At 44.4% G+C, this 18,942-nt stretch overlaps 1 protein-coding gene and 1 pseudogene across 2 annotated transcripts; both read left to right on the top strand.

Annotated features, from left to right (window-relative positions):
• The first annotated feature begins 1,203 nt into the window (after positions 1 to 1,203).
• LOC308667571 (disintegrin and metalloproteinase domain-containing protein 21-like) lies at positions 1,204 to 5,549 on the top strand (annotated as a pseudogene). The gene is made up of 3 exons: positions 1,204 to 3,360; positions 4,956 to 5,024; positions 5,431 to 5,549. The product of its transcript is annotated as a disintegrin and metalloproteinase domain-containing protein 21-like (transcript).
• A 4,164-nt stretch (positions 5,550 to 9,713) lies between these two features.
• On the top strand, positions 9,714 to 11,879 carry LOC308666627 (disintegrin and metalloproteinase domain-containing protein 20-like; the record flags this gene model as incomplete). Its single annotated transcript, XM_081325520.1, has 1 exon — positions 9,714 to 11,879. One exon carries the CDS (start codon positions 9,714 to 9,716, stop codon positions 11,877 to 11,879), a length of 2,166 nt encoding a protein of 721 aa, XP_081181646.1.
• Positions 11,880 to 18,942: the final 7,063 nt, after the last annotated feature.

Consider the following 18,942-nt stretch of genomic DNA (forward strand, 5'->3'; position numbering starts at 1 on the left):
GGCAATTAAATTCATATGTCTTCCCCTATGAAGAGCTTCTTTTTAAAGCTCTGAAAACGTGAATAAAATTTCAATTGTTTAATGATCCTTCATACCAGGTGTTCAGAGCTAAATACCAAAACTAACCTATAGATTTGATGTTTTGGTAGATTGTGGTGTCCCCCAGGATTTGAAGATCAGACTGACATGCTTCTCTCTGTCTGTCTGTCTGTCAGTCTGTCTCTCTGTGTGTGTGTGTGTCTGTGTGTCTGTCTCCTCAATTCAATAAGGGTGAAAACTATTAAGGCAAAGGCTAGATCATTTGGTATGTTAAAAGCCTCAATACCTTTTGTAGCTAAAATGACCTTGTGCATGGAAGAAAAATCAAATGACCTTGAATTACAATTTGAAGATTCAACAGGTTATTGGTTTTGAGCTCTTACAAATCCAGACCTCTCCGGGTGTGATAGGTTACTTCACTGCCCACTCAAATTATGAACTAATCCATTTCAATTCACACCTTCAGCTAACCAGAAAAAAAATACACAGTTCATTCCTGTAGATCAGGGGTGTCAAACTAAATTTCATTGAGGGCCACATCAGCATTGCGGTTGTCCTCAAGGGGCCGTGTGGGTATGGCCAGGGTGGGTGTGGCCTACTGGGTGGGCATGGCTAGTGTGTATATGGCCTACTGGTTGGGCGTGGCCAGCTCTACATCATTCGCATCAAGGGTGCCTATAGGGGCTTGGGCAGGAGTGGGACAGATCTGGGGGTGTCTGGTAGAAGGAGAGTCTCTGGGCCAGGGCCAATGCAGTGGGGGCCAGTCCTTCACTGTTTCCAGGATGGCTTCGCAGGCCGCATGAAACCACTTCGCGGGCCGGATCCGGCCCCTGGGCCTTGTGTTTGACATGTCTGCTGTAGATAAACTAGACAACAATAGGATAAAAACAGTAATCAAGCTGTTTGGAGTTATCCTGGGAACTTGCAGGATAAGGAGTCATCATAATAACATTTCATAAATTTTGCTTTGCTTTTGTGGTCTATATTTGATTCTTTAAACTCCGCCTACATTCCAAAATCTATTGCGTTTTCTGTTGCTATGTACAGTATAGAATCCTCATTTTCAAATATTTTAACTTTTCTGTCTCTCTCTTTCCCCTGTGCCTGCCCTTGCTGAGATTCCTTTTCTAGAATAAGGTGAGGTACTATCCTTGTGCTACGAAAATGAGGACCTGTCTGTCATGGTTGATTGTGATATTGCTTAAGATTATCGAGAATGCAGCTTCTAGACAGGCACCTCCTCAGGGCTTCCGATATGCCTCTTACGACGTGATCATCCCAAGGAAGCTGTCTCCCAAGTATGGGCAAGAGGAACCCCAGGATGTGAGCTACCTCCTGCCCATTGAAGGGAATCCCCATGTGGTATTCCTCAGGCAAAGAAGGAACTTCATCCCTAAGGTCTTTCCTGTCTTCACCTATGATACAGCAGGAGATCTCCAGGTGGATCACCCTTTTATCAAGGACGATTGTTTCTACCATGGATTTATACAGAGAAAGTCCTCTTCTCGAGTCACCCTCAGTACATGTTCAGGAGGACTGAGAGGTCTCTTGCAAATCAAAAATAAGACCTATGAAATTGAACCAGTCCAGCAATCTTCTACCTTTCAACACGTGGTGTTTCGGTTAGAAGTAGAGGAAGGGGCTGTACGGATGCCTTGTGGAGTAGGGCAGGAAGAGCAGAGCCATCAAGAGGACATAATCCCTGAAACAGAGAATCTTGGAAACAAAGATGTTTGGGGAAAATCCTGGTGGCCACATACGAGATATGTTAAAGTGGCAATTGTGATTGATCATGAACTATATTTGCATTTTCACAGAAATGAATCTTTTATTACAATGCAAGTTCTAGATATTGTCCACACAGCAAATTCATTCTATGACTCCCTTTCTGTTCATTTGTCAATAGCAGGATTAGTGATCTGGTCACAAAAAAACCCCATAAACATTACCTCTGAATCAGGTAGAACACTTTCATTGTTTAATAATTGGAGAAGAAACCATCTGCTTAAAATTTTAAAAAATGATGTTGGTTACTTATTTGCATATAAGCGTTTTGGGAAAATCATAGGCCTTGCATATGTTGGAACTATATGTAGCAGTCATTGGGCAAGTGCCATCGAAACCTATAAAATGCGCAGTTTGTTTTTGATTTCTGAAATATTTGCCCATGAACTGGGACACGTTCTTGGAATGAGACATGATGGTCAATTTTGTCACTGTGGAAAGCGTAATTGCATTATGGCACCGTATGCAGTAGGGACTGATAAATTTAGTAACTGCAGTTATAAGGATTATTTCCACCGTAGAAACACTGACTGTTTATTTGTCCCACCAGACACTAACAAAACTTTTAAATTTGAATTCTGTGGTAACAAAATAGTGGAAAATGGAGAGCAGTGTGACTGTGGGTCAGAAACACAATGCAAATCAGATCCCTGCTGTCAAGCTAATTGTATGTTGCGCCCTGCTGCTGTTTGTGCCTTCGGTATGTGCTGTGGTAACTGCCAATATTGTCAACAAGGAACTGTTTGCAGAGAGAAGATTAGTAGTTGTGATCTTCCTGAATATTGCAATGGGACTTCAGAGCACTGTCCAGAAGATGTGCATGTGCAAGACGGTGCCGTGTGTCATGATGGTGTGTATTGCTATCACGGGAACTGCACAACTCACGATATGCAGTGCAAAATGATATTCGGTAGGGGAGCAACAATCGCTTCTGAAGTATGTTTCCGAGAAGTGAATAATAAGGGCGATCGCTTTGGCAACTGTGGGCTTAAACATGGAATTTACAAGAAATGTAATCCTGGGGATAGCCTGTGTGGCCGTATCCAGTGTAAAAATATACAAATGCCTTCTCTGGAGGATCACAGTACAATAATTCATACTTCCACTGGAATGAATCAATGCTGGGGCACTGACTACCACCCTGGGGTGAAGATGGATGATATTGGAGCAGTGAGAGATGGTGTTCCTTGTGGCAATAACATGATGTGTATTGAGGGTAGTTGTGTCAATGTTTCCATTCTGAAATATGACTGTAATGTCACAATGTGCCACAATCGGGGAGTTTGTAACACTTTGAAACACTGTCACTGTGATGTTGGATGGGCCCCTCCAGACTGTAGCAATAAGGGCTATGGGGGTAGCATAGACAGTGGGCCACCTCCAGTTACGGTACAGGGTAAAGCTAATATGAAAATGTCAGCTATAACTGCAATACTGTGTGCATTTTTCTCACAATTGTTTGTGCTGCCTTTGTTATCTGGTTCAAGGATGGGCTGAGAAAACAATTTGGAAATCAAAAGATGAAGGAACACCAGTGTAACTCATCTTCGGTAAAAATGAACAACACATCCAATATAATCATGGGATTTAACAGTCAATTTGAAAAACAAAGACATTCCAAATTTTATTGTTTTAAAGATCTCTCAGACACATTTCTTTTTGGAAATTGCCTTCTTCGAACAGGAAGAACCACCAGCATCACCCCAATCTATGTAAAGTAAAGTTCACCGAGAATAAGTCAAGGAAATCTCTCATTTGTGAAGTCAAATAAATTGTTTTCGTTTTGTATCTTAAAACACCATGTTCAAATTGGAAAGGAAGAGATAATCCAGAGGCTGCTTGTCCCAGTGTGGTGGTTCCTAGTTCCTATCAACATGCAGGAAATTGTAGTAGCAAGAAAGCAGAATTAAAATCCATTAGCCCCTTTACTCTTTCTTCATTTTCTGCTAGAATATTTTATTCTCACTAAGAATTATTCCAGTCAGTCATCGTAATAGATTAAACCTGTTGTCTCTCTTGCTGAAAGTCAGAACATTTCTTTCCAGGATTGATGAAAAACTGAAGAAGGCTTTCCTCCTGTCTCACCAAAGACATTGCCTGAAATATCTGCTACAGATAGATTGAAGGGGGCTTACTCTGTAGCCAGGTAAACACACTTATTAATATTTCAGTGAACTTTAAATAAACATCAGAATTATGTGAAGCTGCTTGATTGAGTAACTGTACATTCCTGCTAGATAAACTAGACAACAACAGGATAAGAACACTAATCATCGAGGTCTCCCCCCCCAAGGGTGAAAGAGAGAGAACTCCAGTTGAATGCCAACCACTATCAGCCCCATATGTTTGTGATGATGTAGGCGAGAATGATCTTATGGTAAGTCGAGACAACCCTCCTTTTGCCCTGTCTGCTAAACTTAAAAGGTAAAGGTTCCCCCGCACATGCGTGCTAGTCGTTTCCAACTCTAGGGGCCGGTGCTCATCTCCGTTTCAAAGCTGAAGAGCCAGCATTTGTCCGAAGACATCTCCGTGGTCATGTGGCTGGCATAATTAGACGCCAAAGGCGCACGGAATGCTGTTACCTTCCCACCGTAGTGGTCCCTATTTTTCTACTTGCATTTTTATGTGCTTTCGAACTGCTAGGTTGGCAGAAGCTGGGACGAGTAACAGGCGCTCATTCTGCTATGCGGCAGTTGGAATTCGACCCGCCAAACTGCTGATCTTCTGATCAACAAGCTCAGTGTCCTAACCCACTGAGCCACCGCGTCCCTCTGCTAAACTTATAGTACCTAAAAAAGGGATTTTATGGTAGATTCAGGCTGCATCAGATGCTTGATCAATCTCCAAATGGTGCTTAAGCTAGGAATCTGAGCCAAGTGACTGTCCCTAGCCACGAAATTTGAGCAGGTTGATGCATCATTAATTGGAGGGTCACCTGCAATACACCTAACTGAACCAGTATGGCTAGAAATGGGCAGCATTGGGAAATTATCCATTTTGTGGTGATCCCCAAAATGACAGAGACTGTAGTCCTGGGGTTGGCCTGGCTATATAAATGGTGACCTACCATATGGTTGGAAAATGGGTGAGAACTATGAGATTAGGGACAGGGCCCTTTCCACCTACTCAAGATGACCTGGAGAAGGGAGCCACTTCCAGAGAAGACGGACATGAACTGATTGAGACTTTGAAAATCACAGGTGAGTGGTTGCCCAGGGTCCAACTCATTCCTAAAGAATACCAGGATCTGGTATTCAGCGAGAAGGAATGTGATGTGCTCCCCCCTCACCAAGCTACTGACTGTGCAAAAGAGCTAAACTACCCAAACCAAAAATTTATCCCATAACCCCCAGACAGATGAATGAAGTAGGGCAGGGGTAGGCAGCCTCAGCTCTTCTATGACTCATGGACTTCCTGAGGAATTCTGGGAGTTGAAGTCCATGAGTCATAAAAGAGCCGAGGTTGCCTACCCCTGAACTAGGGGAATACATTGACAAAAACCTGGCTAGGGGCTTTATCCAACCTGCAAATTCATGCGTAGCCTCTCCCGTGTTGTAAAAAGGAAAAAAAATATGGGGCACTGAGATTGTGCATGGATTTTTAAAGGCTTAAATGCTGTTAGTGGGGAGAACATGTACCCTCTTCCCCTGATGAAGGACATGTTAGCTCCTCTCACCAAGGGAAAAATCTTCACTAAGCTGGACCTGCAGGAAGCTTACTACTGAGTAAGAATTAAGGAGGGAGATGAGTGGAAAAATGCCTTTAATTGCCCACTAGGTAGTTTCTAGCTCAAAGTGATGCCCTTTGGATTCCAGGGCCCCCCTGATGTGTTCGTGAAGCTGATAAATGAGATACTACATGACCACCTATACAAGGGGATCCTAGGTTATCTAGATGACATCCTCATCTTTACAGAGATGATGGAGAAGCATGTCAGAAATTATTAAAAGCAAACTTTTATGCCAAACTATTTAAGTATGAGTTCCATCCAACATGCCTCAACTATCTAGGGTACCAAATCTCAAACGAAGGGGTGGAGATGGATTCAGGGAAAGTCAAAACCATTCTGGAATGGCAGCCCCTGAAACTCACAAACAGCTGCAAAGTTTTTTGGGGTTCACTGACTTTTACTGGCAATTCAGGCCCTCCTTTGTGAACATAATCTTGCTGATTACCGAACTCTTGAAAACAGGCAAAGGGGGGCGGGGTCAAACCTTCATCCTAATCAACCTTTAAAGTGGACTAGAGTGCCAAGCAGCATCTGAGCAACTTAAAAGGTTGTTCGAGGGAGACCCAATCCTCAAACATCCCAAACCCAAGGAACAGTTCCTCATTCAAGCAGATGCGAGTGATGTTGCAATGGGTGCCATTCTTCTTCAGCAAAGTGACAACGGGGTACTGCAACCATGCACATACACCTCTAGAAAACTCATCCACACAGAGCGATGTTGGACTGTATGGGAGAAGGAGGCATTTGCTGTGCGATGGGCATTGTTAACCTAGGGTCATTTCCAAGAGCAGGGGTGTGAAACTGCCAGCCCGTGGGCCAGATACGTCATCCAGAAGCCATGCCCACCCCATTGCCGGCAATGGCAAAACAGTCCCGATATGTCTCGCAATGTCATGTGACATTGCGAGTTTGACATGTCTGTCCTAGAGGGAAGCAAGATACCTTTTGAAGTGTGGACTGACCATAAGAACCTTGAAGTGCTCAAAACTCATGCAAATTGTTCCCCAAGCAGTGGGCACAATATTTCAATCGTTTTAACCTCTCTCTCAAACATATTCCTGGGGGGAAGAACTTCCTGGCTGACACCTTGTCTAGAATACCACAGTACAAGAGTCAGCAGGAGGAGGTGGTGAATGCTATCATCCCCTCTCCTCAAAAATCTTCTCAAGTCACCACTAGGCATAAAGCCCAAAAGCCATCCATCAGCCCTGAAAGCAGTTTAACCCAGAAACTAAAAAACTAACTGAAATCTGACCCCTGGTTCAGGGACAACAGACAGCTGTTAATCTATAGGGATGAACTAGCATGGAAGGGTTCCAAATTGTACCTTCTTAGCACCCTCAGGGTCCAAGCCCTGCAACAAAGCCAAGATGCTAAGCAAGCCAGCCGCTTTGGATTCTTAAAAACTTTGCACTTAGTGAGATGGCAATTCTGGTGGCCAGATATGACAAGGGACATTGAAAGCTATGTTAAAAGCTGTGCCATTGTGCTGCCATGAAAACCAGACCAGGAAAACCCCATGGGCCTTTATAACAGGTAGAGGAACCATCCCAACGCTGGGAAGAGATCACAATGGATTTTATCATTGAACTCCCTGAAAATAGCGGAAACACCATGATTTGGACTTCTCATTGACCTTTGCTCAAAGCAGGCTCACTTTATAGCTTGCCCTGGTCTCCCCTCTGCTCAGAAATTTACTATTACTATTTACTATTTTTGAGCCAGGTCTCACCTAATCTGTACTTATATCTTTGATTTTTCATGTCTAAATGTAAAATTTTGCTTTTCTCCACATTAAACTCATTTTGTTGGATAGGTCCCATTGTTCCAGTTTGTAAAGATCTTTTTGGATCCTGAGCTTGTGTTCCAGAGTGTTGGCTGTTCCTGCCAGTTTAGTGTCATCTGAAAATTAGATGAGTTCCCCTTCTATTCCCTCATCTAAGTCATTGATGAAGATATTGAAGTGTACTGGGCCTAAGACAGAACCTTGTAGTACCCCACTGCTTACCTCTCTTCATGTGGATGTAGTACTCATTGAGTATGGTTTGTCAGCCAGCTACAAATCCATCTGATGGTGATGTTGTCTATTCCAACTTTTTCTAGCTTACCAAGCAGTAGATTGTGGTCTACTTTGTCAAATGCCTTACTGAAATCTAAGTATACTATGTCCACAGCATTTCACTGGTCTACTAGTTTAGTTACTTTATTGAAGAATGAAATAGGATTGGTTTGGCATAATCTATTTTTAACAAACCTGTGTTGGCTACCAGTTATAATTTTGTTTGCTTCTAGTTGTTCGCAGATCTGTTTTTTTAATTATCTTTTCCAGGATCTTTGCAGGTATTGATGTTAGACTCATTGGTCTGTAGTTTCCTGGATCTGTTTTTTTTTCCATGATGTTGGGTCGAGTCAGTTTGGACAATTTTGATATAGCCACAAATGAGATTATATTTTCAATATTTATTTAATGTGGTTTAATCCCTGTTTAACTGGGTGTCGATTGCTGGTGACCTGGTGATCTAGTACGACTGACTAGTATAACAACAGGTATCACCATAGCACATAAATCAACTAAAGTCCTCCAAAACACTTTAAATAAACCAAAAGATCCAGTAGCCCAAGAAGAAGAAAAAACCAAGAGTTATCTACAATATACAAGGTAAATACTGTAACAACTATTAGGTCTGACAGACAGCAAAAGATTAGGGGACCACATCCATAAACACCAACTAGCTGTGAGAAGGCACAATGAAAACTCCTTATTCCCACAACACATGGACAGCTACAAGCTACAATATAATGATAGTTTGAATGGGGAAACAACAAAGTTCTAGACCAAGCTAATTCTCAAAGTGCAAGAGAATTCTTGGAAATTTACTATTCAGACAAATCAGCCATCAACAGGCACATACAAATAGAACATTTACAGACCTTTGGAAAGAGATGATTATAAAAAAGTTAAAAAGGAAGCAAAGAGAACAGAACATTCATTTTTATTTATTTTAGTAGGCTTTTGACCCCACTCAACATGAGATGCATAGAATCTGTAGTATTCAATGCAGACTTCGTTGAACCGGACAATTCTTCTTGTTGATGTTTCATGCAGGTTAAAAACATTACTTTTTCACATGCCACATATGCAAATGATACATACTTTTGCCATTTTTCAATATCTTCCTCTACCTTTTTGAAAATGGAAAAGTGTTCAGTCTGATAAGCCTTTAAACTTCCATCCTCAAATATTCTCTTAGTTACTGACAGTCATTCCTAACATCCCTTCCTGTTTCTAAAACACCAGTAAAATTAGGCAATAAATTCAAGTTTCTCCCTCTATGACTAATTTCTGTTTAAAGTTCTGAAGACTTCAATGATATTTTAGTGGTTCATGATCATACCAGATATTCAGACGTAACTAGTACATATAAGTTATAAATTTGATGTTTTTCCTGGTAGGTTGTACTGTAGTCTCCTCAATTTAAAGATCTGGCATTATCTAAACTGACATTCTTCTGTTTCTGTCTTTGTCTCTGTCTCAATTTAATAATAGTGAAAATTCTAAAGGCTAAGGCTGGACCTTCTGTTCCGCAAAAATCCTCAGACTTTGTTTTTAATGGCTAAATATGACCTGGGTGAAAGGATAGAAAATCAAATAACCTTGAATTAGAAATTAGAAGGCTAGGCATCTTATTGGTTTTGAGCTTACAAACCAGACCTCCCATGATGTGCTAGGTTACTTCACTTCCCACTGAAATTATAAACTAATACACTTCAATTCACCCCATGAACCAACTAAAGGAAATATACAGTTCATTGCTATTAGGTAAACTAGACAGCAGTAAGATACAAACGGTACTACAAACAGTAGTAAAGCAATATGGAGTTATCCTGGGAAATTGAAGTAATTAAATAATGAGTCAACATAATAACATTTCATAAACATTGCTTTTCTGTTGTATTCTACATTTGATTCTTTAAACTCCGCCTACATTCCAAAATCTATTGCATCTTCTGTTGCTATGTACAGAATCCTTATTTTCAATTGTTTAAGTCTGTCCCAACATCTCTCTCTCCCTCACACACACCATCAATTCCCCTGTTCCCGCCCCAGTTCAGATTCCTTTTCTAGAATAGGGTTAGTTTCTATCCTTGTTCTACAAAAATGAAGACCTGTCTGTCATTTTTGATTGTGATATTGCTTAAGATCATCCAACATGCAGCTTCTAGACAGGCACCTCCTCAGGGCTTCCGATATGCCTCTTACGACGTGATCATCCCAAGGAAGCTGTCTCCCAAGTATGGGCAAGAGGAACCCCAGGATGTGAGCTACCTCCTGCCCATTGAAGGGAATCCCCATGTGGTATTCCTCAGGCAAAGAAGGAACTTCATCCCTAAGGTCTTTCCTGTCTTCACCTATGATACAGCAGGAGATCTCCAGGTGGATCACCCTTTTATCAAGGACGATTGTTTCTACCATGGATTTATACAGAGAAAGTCCTCTTCTCGAGTCACCCTCAGTACATGTTCAGGAGGACTGAGAGGTCTCTTGCAAATTGAAAATAAGACCTATGAAATTGAACCAGTCCAGCAATCTTCTACCTTTCAACATGTGGTGTTTCGGTTAGAAGTAGAGGAAGGGGCTGTCCGAATGTTTTGTGGAGTAGGGCAGGAAGAGCAGAGCCATCAAGAGGACATAATTCCTGAAACAGAGAATCTTGCAAACCAACATGTTTTTGGGAAATCCTGGTGGCCACATACGAGATATGTTAAAGTGGCAGTTGTGATTGATCATGAGCGATATTTGCAGTTTCACAGAAATGAATCTTTTATTACTATGCAAGTTCTAGATATTGTCCACACTGCAAATTCACTGTATGACTCCCTTTCTGTTCATTTGTCAATAACAGGCTTAGTGATCTGGTCACAAAAAAACCCCATAAACATTACCTCTGAATCAGGTAGAACACTTTCATTGTTTAATAAGTGGAGAAGAAACCATCTGCTTAAAATTTTAAAAAATGATGTTGGTCACTTATTTGCATATAAGCGTTTTGGGAAAGACCTAGGCCTTGCATACGTTGGAACTATATGTAACAGTCATTGGGCAAGTGCTATCGAATCCTATAGAACTCCAAGTTTGTTTTATATTTCTTTCTTATTTGCCCATGAACTGGGACACGTTCTTGGAATGAGACATGATGGTCAATTTTGTCATTGTGGAAAGCCTAACTGCATTATGGCACCATATGCAGTAGGGAGTGATAAATTTAGTAACTGCAGTTATAAGGATTATTTCCACCGTAGAAACACTGACTGTTTATTTGTCCCACCAGACACTAACACAACTTTTAAATTTGAATCCTGTGGTAACAAAATAGTGGAAAATGGAGAGCAGTGTGACTGTGGGTCACAAACACAGTGCAGGTCAGATCCCTGCTGTCAAGCTAATTGTAGGTTTCATCCTGCTGCTGTTTGTGCTTTGGGTCTGTGCTGTGGTAACTGCCAATATCGTCAACAAGGAACTGTTTGCAGAGAGAAGATTGGTAGTTGTGATCTTCCTGAATATTGTAATGGAACTTCAGAGCACTGTCCAGAAGATGTGCATGTGCAAGATGGTGCCGTGTGCAATGAAGGTGTGTATTGCTATCACGGGAACTGCACAACTCACGATATGCAGTGCAAAATGATATTCGGTAGGGGAGCAACAGTCGCTTCTGAAGTATGTTTCCAAGAAGTGAATAATAAGGGTGATCGCTTTGGCAACTGTGGGCTTAAACATGGAATTTACAAGAAATGTAATCCTGGGGATAGCCTGTGTGGCCGTATCCAGTGTAAAAATATACAAATGCCTTCTTTGGAGGATCACAGTACAATAATTCATACTTCCACCAGAATGAATCAATGCTGGGGCACTGACTACCACCCTGGGATGAAGGTGGATGATATTGGAGCAGTGAGGAATGGTGTTCCTTGCGGCAGTAACATGATGTGTATTGAGGGTAGTTGTGTCAATGTATCCATTCTGAAATATGACTGTAATGTTACAATGTGCCACAATCGGGGAGTTTGTAACACTCTGAAACATTGTCACTGTGATGTTGGTTGGGCCCCTCCAGACTGTAGCAATAAGGGCTATGGGGGTAGCATAGACAGTGGGCCACCTCCAGTTACGGTACAGGGTAAAGCTAATATGAAAACATCAGCTATACTTGGAATACTGTGTGCATTTTGTGTCACAATTGTTTGTACTGGCCTGGTTATCTGGTTCAAGGATGGACTGAGAAACCAATTTGGAAAATTTCAGGGAAGTGTCCATGCTATGAAATAAAAAGATGAAGGAACAGCAGTGTAACTCACGCTTGCTAAGAATACACAACACATCCAGTATAAGTTCAGGAAATTATAGTCAATTTGAAAAATGAAGAAATTTGAAATTTAAATGTTTTAAGATGTCTCCCAGACATATTTCCTTTTGAAAAAAATTGGCCTCTTTGAAGGGGAAGAAACCCTTTGATCTATGCCAAGTATTGTTCACAGAGTGGAGGAAATCTCTCATTTCTAACAAAAAATAACTCTGCAGAATGAAGCATCTGAACTGCAGATACCTCAAGCAATAGCCAGCTATACCAATAGTACATTGGATGGCAAAGAAAGATCAAGAGACATTGTTGTTTTTAGATAATTTGGGTTGTCATCAGAGCACTGCCCACCGACCCTTTTCTAACTCTGCCCTGGTACAATTATTGATGGAACAATTATGGATGTTAGGTATACACCTGTCCGGCCACCTGATTGCCCAACCCGTGCAGCGGGAAACCCTGGACACTGGGTTGGGTGACGAGGGCAAGCGCGGGAGATCTGAGCCCGTGGGTTGGCTAGCGCCTGCTGTGTCGGGGGTTATATATATGGGCAGCCAGGCAGGTAAGGCCAGTTCGGCCACATGTACCAGAATAAACAGTTAACCTCAGACTGCCTCCGCGTGATTACTCGCCGGACCGGACCGGACACAACAGTGGCGACGAAGGTGGGATCGGCTGAACGGCGGTGAGGAAAGCACAAGTACAGGCAGACGTGAAGCGGGAAATTCATAGAGCCGTCAGCAGCGACAACTACACGAACGAACGAGCGAGAATGTCGCTAGTCGGCTCAATCAGAGAATTCGACCCCAGACACCCAGAAGACTGGGAAGAATACATAGGCCAGGTCGAGGGATACATGCTGGTGAATGGCATCACGGACAATCAGAAGAAGGCCGCCGCGTTGCTGACGATCAGCGGAACGCCGGTTTACTGGGTCGCTGTGGGACTATGCCAGCCAACAACTGTCACCAGCGTCTCGTACGCCGACCTCTTAGGGAAACTGCGAGAACACTTCACCCCAAAGCAATCTGAGCTATTCTGGAGAAGGATTTTCGAAAGGCGAAACCAGAAACCAAGGGAATCGATAACAGAGTTCGTGGCCGCAGTGAGGGAAGCCGCACTCCGCTGTAAGTACAATAACCTGGAGGTGCGCATCCGAGACTGAGTGGTCCTGGGCTTACACGACGAACAACTGCAAAACAGGATAATAGCCAAGCCCACGGGGAACTTACAAGAAGTCCTCGATGAACTGCTCACGTATGAAGCCACCGGACAATGCGACCCCCCCCACAACAGCATCGGCATGACCAGATCCATCCACCAAGAGTGCCTTGTGGACGGTGGGGTGGAGGACTACCCATGGGAGACAGACATCAACGAAGTCACCCGGCGGTTCGGAAAAGCCACAGTGAGAACACCCCGTGCAGACGACACCGACCGAAGCAGAAGACCGCCAGCCACCCAACAAACAAGACCACCAAGGGAAGGCCTGAACAGGCACAGGGACTCAGAATCCAGATGCGGAAGCTGTGGGGGAAGCCACCCCCGCGTGGGCTGCCGATTCCGGAACGCAAAGTGCAGGAATTGCTGGAAAACCGGCCACATCTAGAGCATCTGCAGAAGCAAACCGCGGGAAAACCTTCACGACATCGACGCCTGGGCCACAGGTAAGGTAACCCCCGGGAACGGTGGCAAAGGGTCCCATAGGCCGCAGGCACGAAACCCTAACCGAGGGGCGATCGAGGCCATCAACCAAGTGCTGAGGCCCAAACTACAAATCGAGGTCTGCCTACAGGGCATCCCCTGCAAAATGGAGGTAGACTCGGGGGCGGCACTGTCCATAGTCTCGAGGGAAACCCTGGCTCGCATCGAGGCCAGAAGTGGCCGCCGGGTCCCCATTAAACATACACACATCCAGCTGGCTGACTTCCAAAAGTCACCCATAAAAGTACAAGGAACAGTCACCATAGAAGTCAGTTTTAAGGGGTTCAAGGGACCTCTCGAACTATTAGTCACCGAAGGCCGGAGAACCAGCCTGATCGGCCTCAACTGGTTCGAGCCTCTCGGTATATGGGTCGGGGGAATCAATACGATTCAACTCCGAAGCCTACAGTCCGTCTGCGATAACTACGCAGACGTCTTTGATGGCACACTCGGGAAATACAAAGGGCCACCGATCAGTCTAAAACTAGACCCCACAGAACCGCCCATAAGAATAAAAGCCAGGAGAGTGCCCTTCGCACTCAAGCAAAAAAAAAAAAAAGAAAACGAACTAGACAAACTAGTAGGCCAGGGAGTGCTGGAACCGGTAGATGGGGGCCCCTGGGAAACGCCTATCATCACCCTGCTAAAACCTAATGGGGATGTGAGGATTTGCACCGACTACAAGGCCACATTAAACTGAGCATTAAATCAGCATGCTTACCTGGTCCCGACGGTGAAGCAGGTCCTCGCGACCATCCAGGATGGCGCCATCTTCGCTAAACTTGATTTGGCGCAGGCGTACTTGCAACTAACAGTCACCAGGGAAGCAGCAGATGCTCAGACGATAGTTACCCACAAGGGGACGTTCCGAGTCAACAGGCTGCAATTTGGAATAGCAACAGCCCCAGGTATTTTCCAAGAAGTGATGGAGAGGACCTTGAAAGTTATACCTGGGGTGTGCCCCTATTTTGACGACGTATTGATAGCGGGGAAATATGAGGGGGCATTAGCTGAAAGGTTAGAAAGGGTATTAGGAAGATTTAGAGAGGCAGGGCTCAAATTAAAAAAAGGGAAGTGCTCCATAGGGCTAGCATCCACTGAATTTTTGGGATACAGGATAGATGCACAGGGCATACACCCAAAAGAGGGAAAGATAAGGGCAATCAAGGCAGCTACAGAACCCAAGAATAAGGCAGAGCTTCAAGCATTCTTAGGTCTAATAAACGTCTACCATGCGTTCATACCACACAAGGCTTCCATAGCAGAACCTCTGCACAGACTATTAGACAGCAAAACAACATGGCAGTGGCTGGAACAACACAAAAAAGGCTTTCAAACATTAAAGGACATACTATCCAGTAGGCCCACGGTAACCCACTTCATCGAAGGGAAACCAATCTGTTTAGCATGTGATGCCTCACCATACGGGGTAGGGGCAGTGATCAGCCACTGGGACATTAACGGGGAACAAAGACCCATAGCATACTATTCCAGAGCCCTAACCAAGGCTGAGCGCAACTACACACAAATTGACAGAGAGGCGTTAGCAATAATGGCAGGAGTAAAGAAATTCCACGATTACTTATACGGGAGGGAATTCACAATACTTACTGACCACAAATCACTGCTAGGCCTATTCACCACAGACAGACAGACCCCACAAATAATGTCACCAAGGATGTTGAGGTGGTCTATATTCCTGTCAGCCTACACGTTCTCCATCCAATACAAACCGGGGAAGGAAATGGGTCACGCAGATGCACTAAGCAGATTACCCCTCCCAGACACTGACACAGACCCAGCCCCAGCGAGCCAAATCCTAACAATAGAAGAACTCCCAGAATGCCCATTGACAGCCAAGGACATCGCCAACGCCACCAGCAAGGACCCAGTACTAAGCAGAGTGGCAACCTGGGTCCTAGGGGGGTGGAAACATGGGAACCTGGAACCACAATTCCAGGCTTACCTAAGGAGAAGGGACGACATATCAGCACACCTAGGCTGCCTATTGTGGGGAAACAGGGTGATAGTGCCAGAAAAATTAAGGGAGAGAGTCATCAGTGAACTACATGAGGGACACCAGGGAATAGTGTGCATGAAAGCCCTGGCCAGAAGTCACCTATGGTGGCCAGGGTTAGACAAGGCCATTGAAGAAAGAGTAGCGGGGTGCTACCTATGCCAGAGGTCCAGGCCCGAACAGGCCCACGTACCAGTCCACAGGTGGGAGGCTACACACAACCCCTGGTCCCGCATACACATTGACTACGCAGGGCCATTTCAAGGTCAAACGTTCTTAATAGTGGTCGACAGCTACTCCCGGTGGTTAGAGGTAGTGCCTGTTAAGAACACAACGTCAGCCAAGACCATACAGGTCCTGAGGGGACTCTTTGCCACCCACGGGTTACCTGACGTGATTGTGTCCGACAATGGGCCTCAATTCACATCTAATGAATTTCAGGACTTCCTCAAGGCCAATTGGATTAGGCACTTGACGTCGGCCCCCTTCCATCCCTCCAGCAACGGACTGGCAGAGAGGAACCTGAGGACCACCAAAGATGCACTACGCCGGATCATTGCTGGTGATTGGCCCCAAAGACTGGCACAGTTCTTGCTGGCACAACACACCACACCGTGCACAGCAACTGGGAAAAGCCCAGCAGAAATGAGGTGGGGCAAGAAACTCACGACCAAACTAGACAGGCTCCATCCTGACAAGGCAACAGTGGAAACGGAACAGGAAGGCACAGCCAGGACATTGAAAATTGGGGACTCAGTGTAGGCCAGGAACTACAGCCAGGGGGACAAGTGGATACCAGGAGTGGTGGTGGACAAGCTGGGCCCACTCTCATACATTATTGAAGGGGAAGGGGAACGCCAGGTCAGGAGACACATTGACCAACTAAGGAAAAGGGCCCCAGAGATCACCACACACAATCAGACCCAGCAGCCACCAAGCAACACACACAGAGGAACATTCACACTTCCAGACATCACACAACAGGCTAAGACCAGGGTTGCGACCAGGTCACCAGAGACAGAGGGACCCAGGGACGTCACAACCGAACCCGGGGTACCAGAGCCAAACACAGGCAATGTGCAAGGGGAGCCCACAGGATCCTCACTGCCAGCGGGGCACGGACAAGGGAGGGACCAGCCAGGGCCTTCAAGACCAGCCCAGGGGAGGGGGCCAGAACCCGACAGCCCACCGGGGAGATACCCTACCAGGACACACAGACCCCCGGCATACCTAAAAGATTACATAAGGCAGTGAGACCGTTGGTAGGGAATGCCAGGCACAAGCAGACCCAATTGGGGGGAAAGGGGTGTTAGGTATACACCTGTCCGGCCACGTGATTGGCCAACCCGTGCGGCGGGAATCCCTGGACACTGGGTTGGGTGACCAGGGCAAGCGTGGGAGATCTGAGCCCACGGGTTGGCTAGCACCTGGCGCGCCGGGTGGGTATATATATGGGCAGCTGGACAGGTAAGGCCAGTTCGGCCACGTGTACCAGAATAAACAGTTAACCTCAGACTGCCTCCACGTGATTACTCGCCGGACCGGACCGGACACAACAATGGACATTCAGGATTTTGAAGCCACTCAGTGACAATGAGAGAAAGACATCTCCAGCATGGTCCTCTGTGTTATTCAGTCTACTTTGATTGATCTGTTTTAAATAAAGGTTGTTTAGTTTTTCACCCCACTGGAAACATTACTTCTCAGTGTCATCAGTGTACCCAGCTACCACTTCCTCACACATTGCAAAATATGCACACAACCACACACACAAACATACAGAGAGACAGAGAGAGCCACACATTCATATAAACAAAGTCTCATAGACTCCCTTCCTGTTCATCTGATAGAGGAGCCTTTCGTTCATCTACCACCAACTCCTCCTCTGGCCCTCACTCAGAAGGAAGAATCAGTCAGTTTATAAACTTAACCAAAAAATGGAGCCATCTTGTTTCTTCCTTCCTTCTTCCTTCCTTCTCAGGATACCTATCGGCCAATTGCCTCAGATAAGTTATTCCAAAAACATACTCAAAGTCACTGCACAAACAATCATGAGGACATCCCCAGTGTGGCTCCCTCTCCCTTCTCCACCTTTATGGCAATTTTAACAGGACAACCTCACTTTTGCTTCCAAGGCTGGACAATTGTGCTTATGTTTATCAGAGATCCAGACTATTAACAAGGAAGAAAGTCCACAGTGAGTCAGCTCTGAATGTAGGGGATGTTTTTGCACAAAGATGTGTTCCTTCCTTGACTCATTACTATGTTACTCAGCTTCTTAAAAAAACATGTGGCTCTGGTGACCAAGATACCAATAGTATTAAGTTATTTTCCAGCTGTTAGCTGCCTTGTGCTCTATTGATGCATTTGAGGACCATTCAGAGGCTTCAACTGGTGCAGAATGCAGCCGCGCGAGTTGTGATGGGAGTTTCCTGATACTCCAGTGTAACACCTCTTCTCTGCACAGGTAACTTGTGATTTAGTGAGTTTATTAATATACCCCAACAATTCCCTTCACCAAACTCAGAACTGTTCCAGTTAATTCCAGCCACAAGGAGGCCAGGATTAGTCCACAGAGCAATGACCTAACAGTCCATAAAGCAACTGAAAGTTGCTCAAAGAAAACTTAAAAGGCTTAGCAGGTTAATGGTTTTGAACTCTTACAAAGTCACACTTCTCTGGTGTGATAGCTTACTTCACTTCCCATTCAAATTATAAATTAATCCACTTCAATTCACAACTTGGGCCAACCAGAAAAAATATAGAGTTCATTTCTGTCAGATAAACTAGAGAGCAGTAGGATACAAACAGTAGTTATTCTATATTTTGTTGTTTAAACTCCACCTATATTCCAAAATGTATTACATTTCTGTTGCTATCTACAGTACAGAACTCTCATTTTCAAATGTTTAAATATGTTGCAATCTCTCTCTCTCTCTCTCTCTCACTCACACACACACACACACACACACACACACACACACACACAGAGAGAGAGAGAGAGAGAGAGAGAGAGAGAGAGAGAGAGAGAGAGAGAGAGAGAAGCACATGCACACATTCAATTTCTATCTTGCCATCCCTTTTGAAATTCCTTTTCTAAAATAAGGTCAGGTTCTGGTAAATGAAATATACGGTTCATTCCTATTAGGTAAACTAGACAGCAGTAGGATACAAACAGTAGTAAAGCAATATGGAGTTATCCTGGGAAATTGAAGTAATTAAATAATGAGTCAACCTAGTAACATTTCATAAACATTGCTTTTCTGTTGTATTCTATATTTGATCTTTTAAACTCCGCCTACATTCCAAAA

This window comes from Vipera berus (assembly GCF_964194415.1).
Source record: "Vipera berus genome assembly, chromosome: 1".
In the NCBI taxonomy this organism is placed as follows: domain Eukaryota; kingdom Metazoa; phylum Chordata; class Lepidosauria; order Squamata; family Viperidae; genus Vipera; species Vipera berus.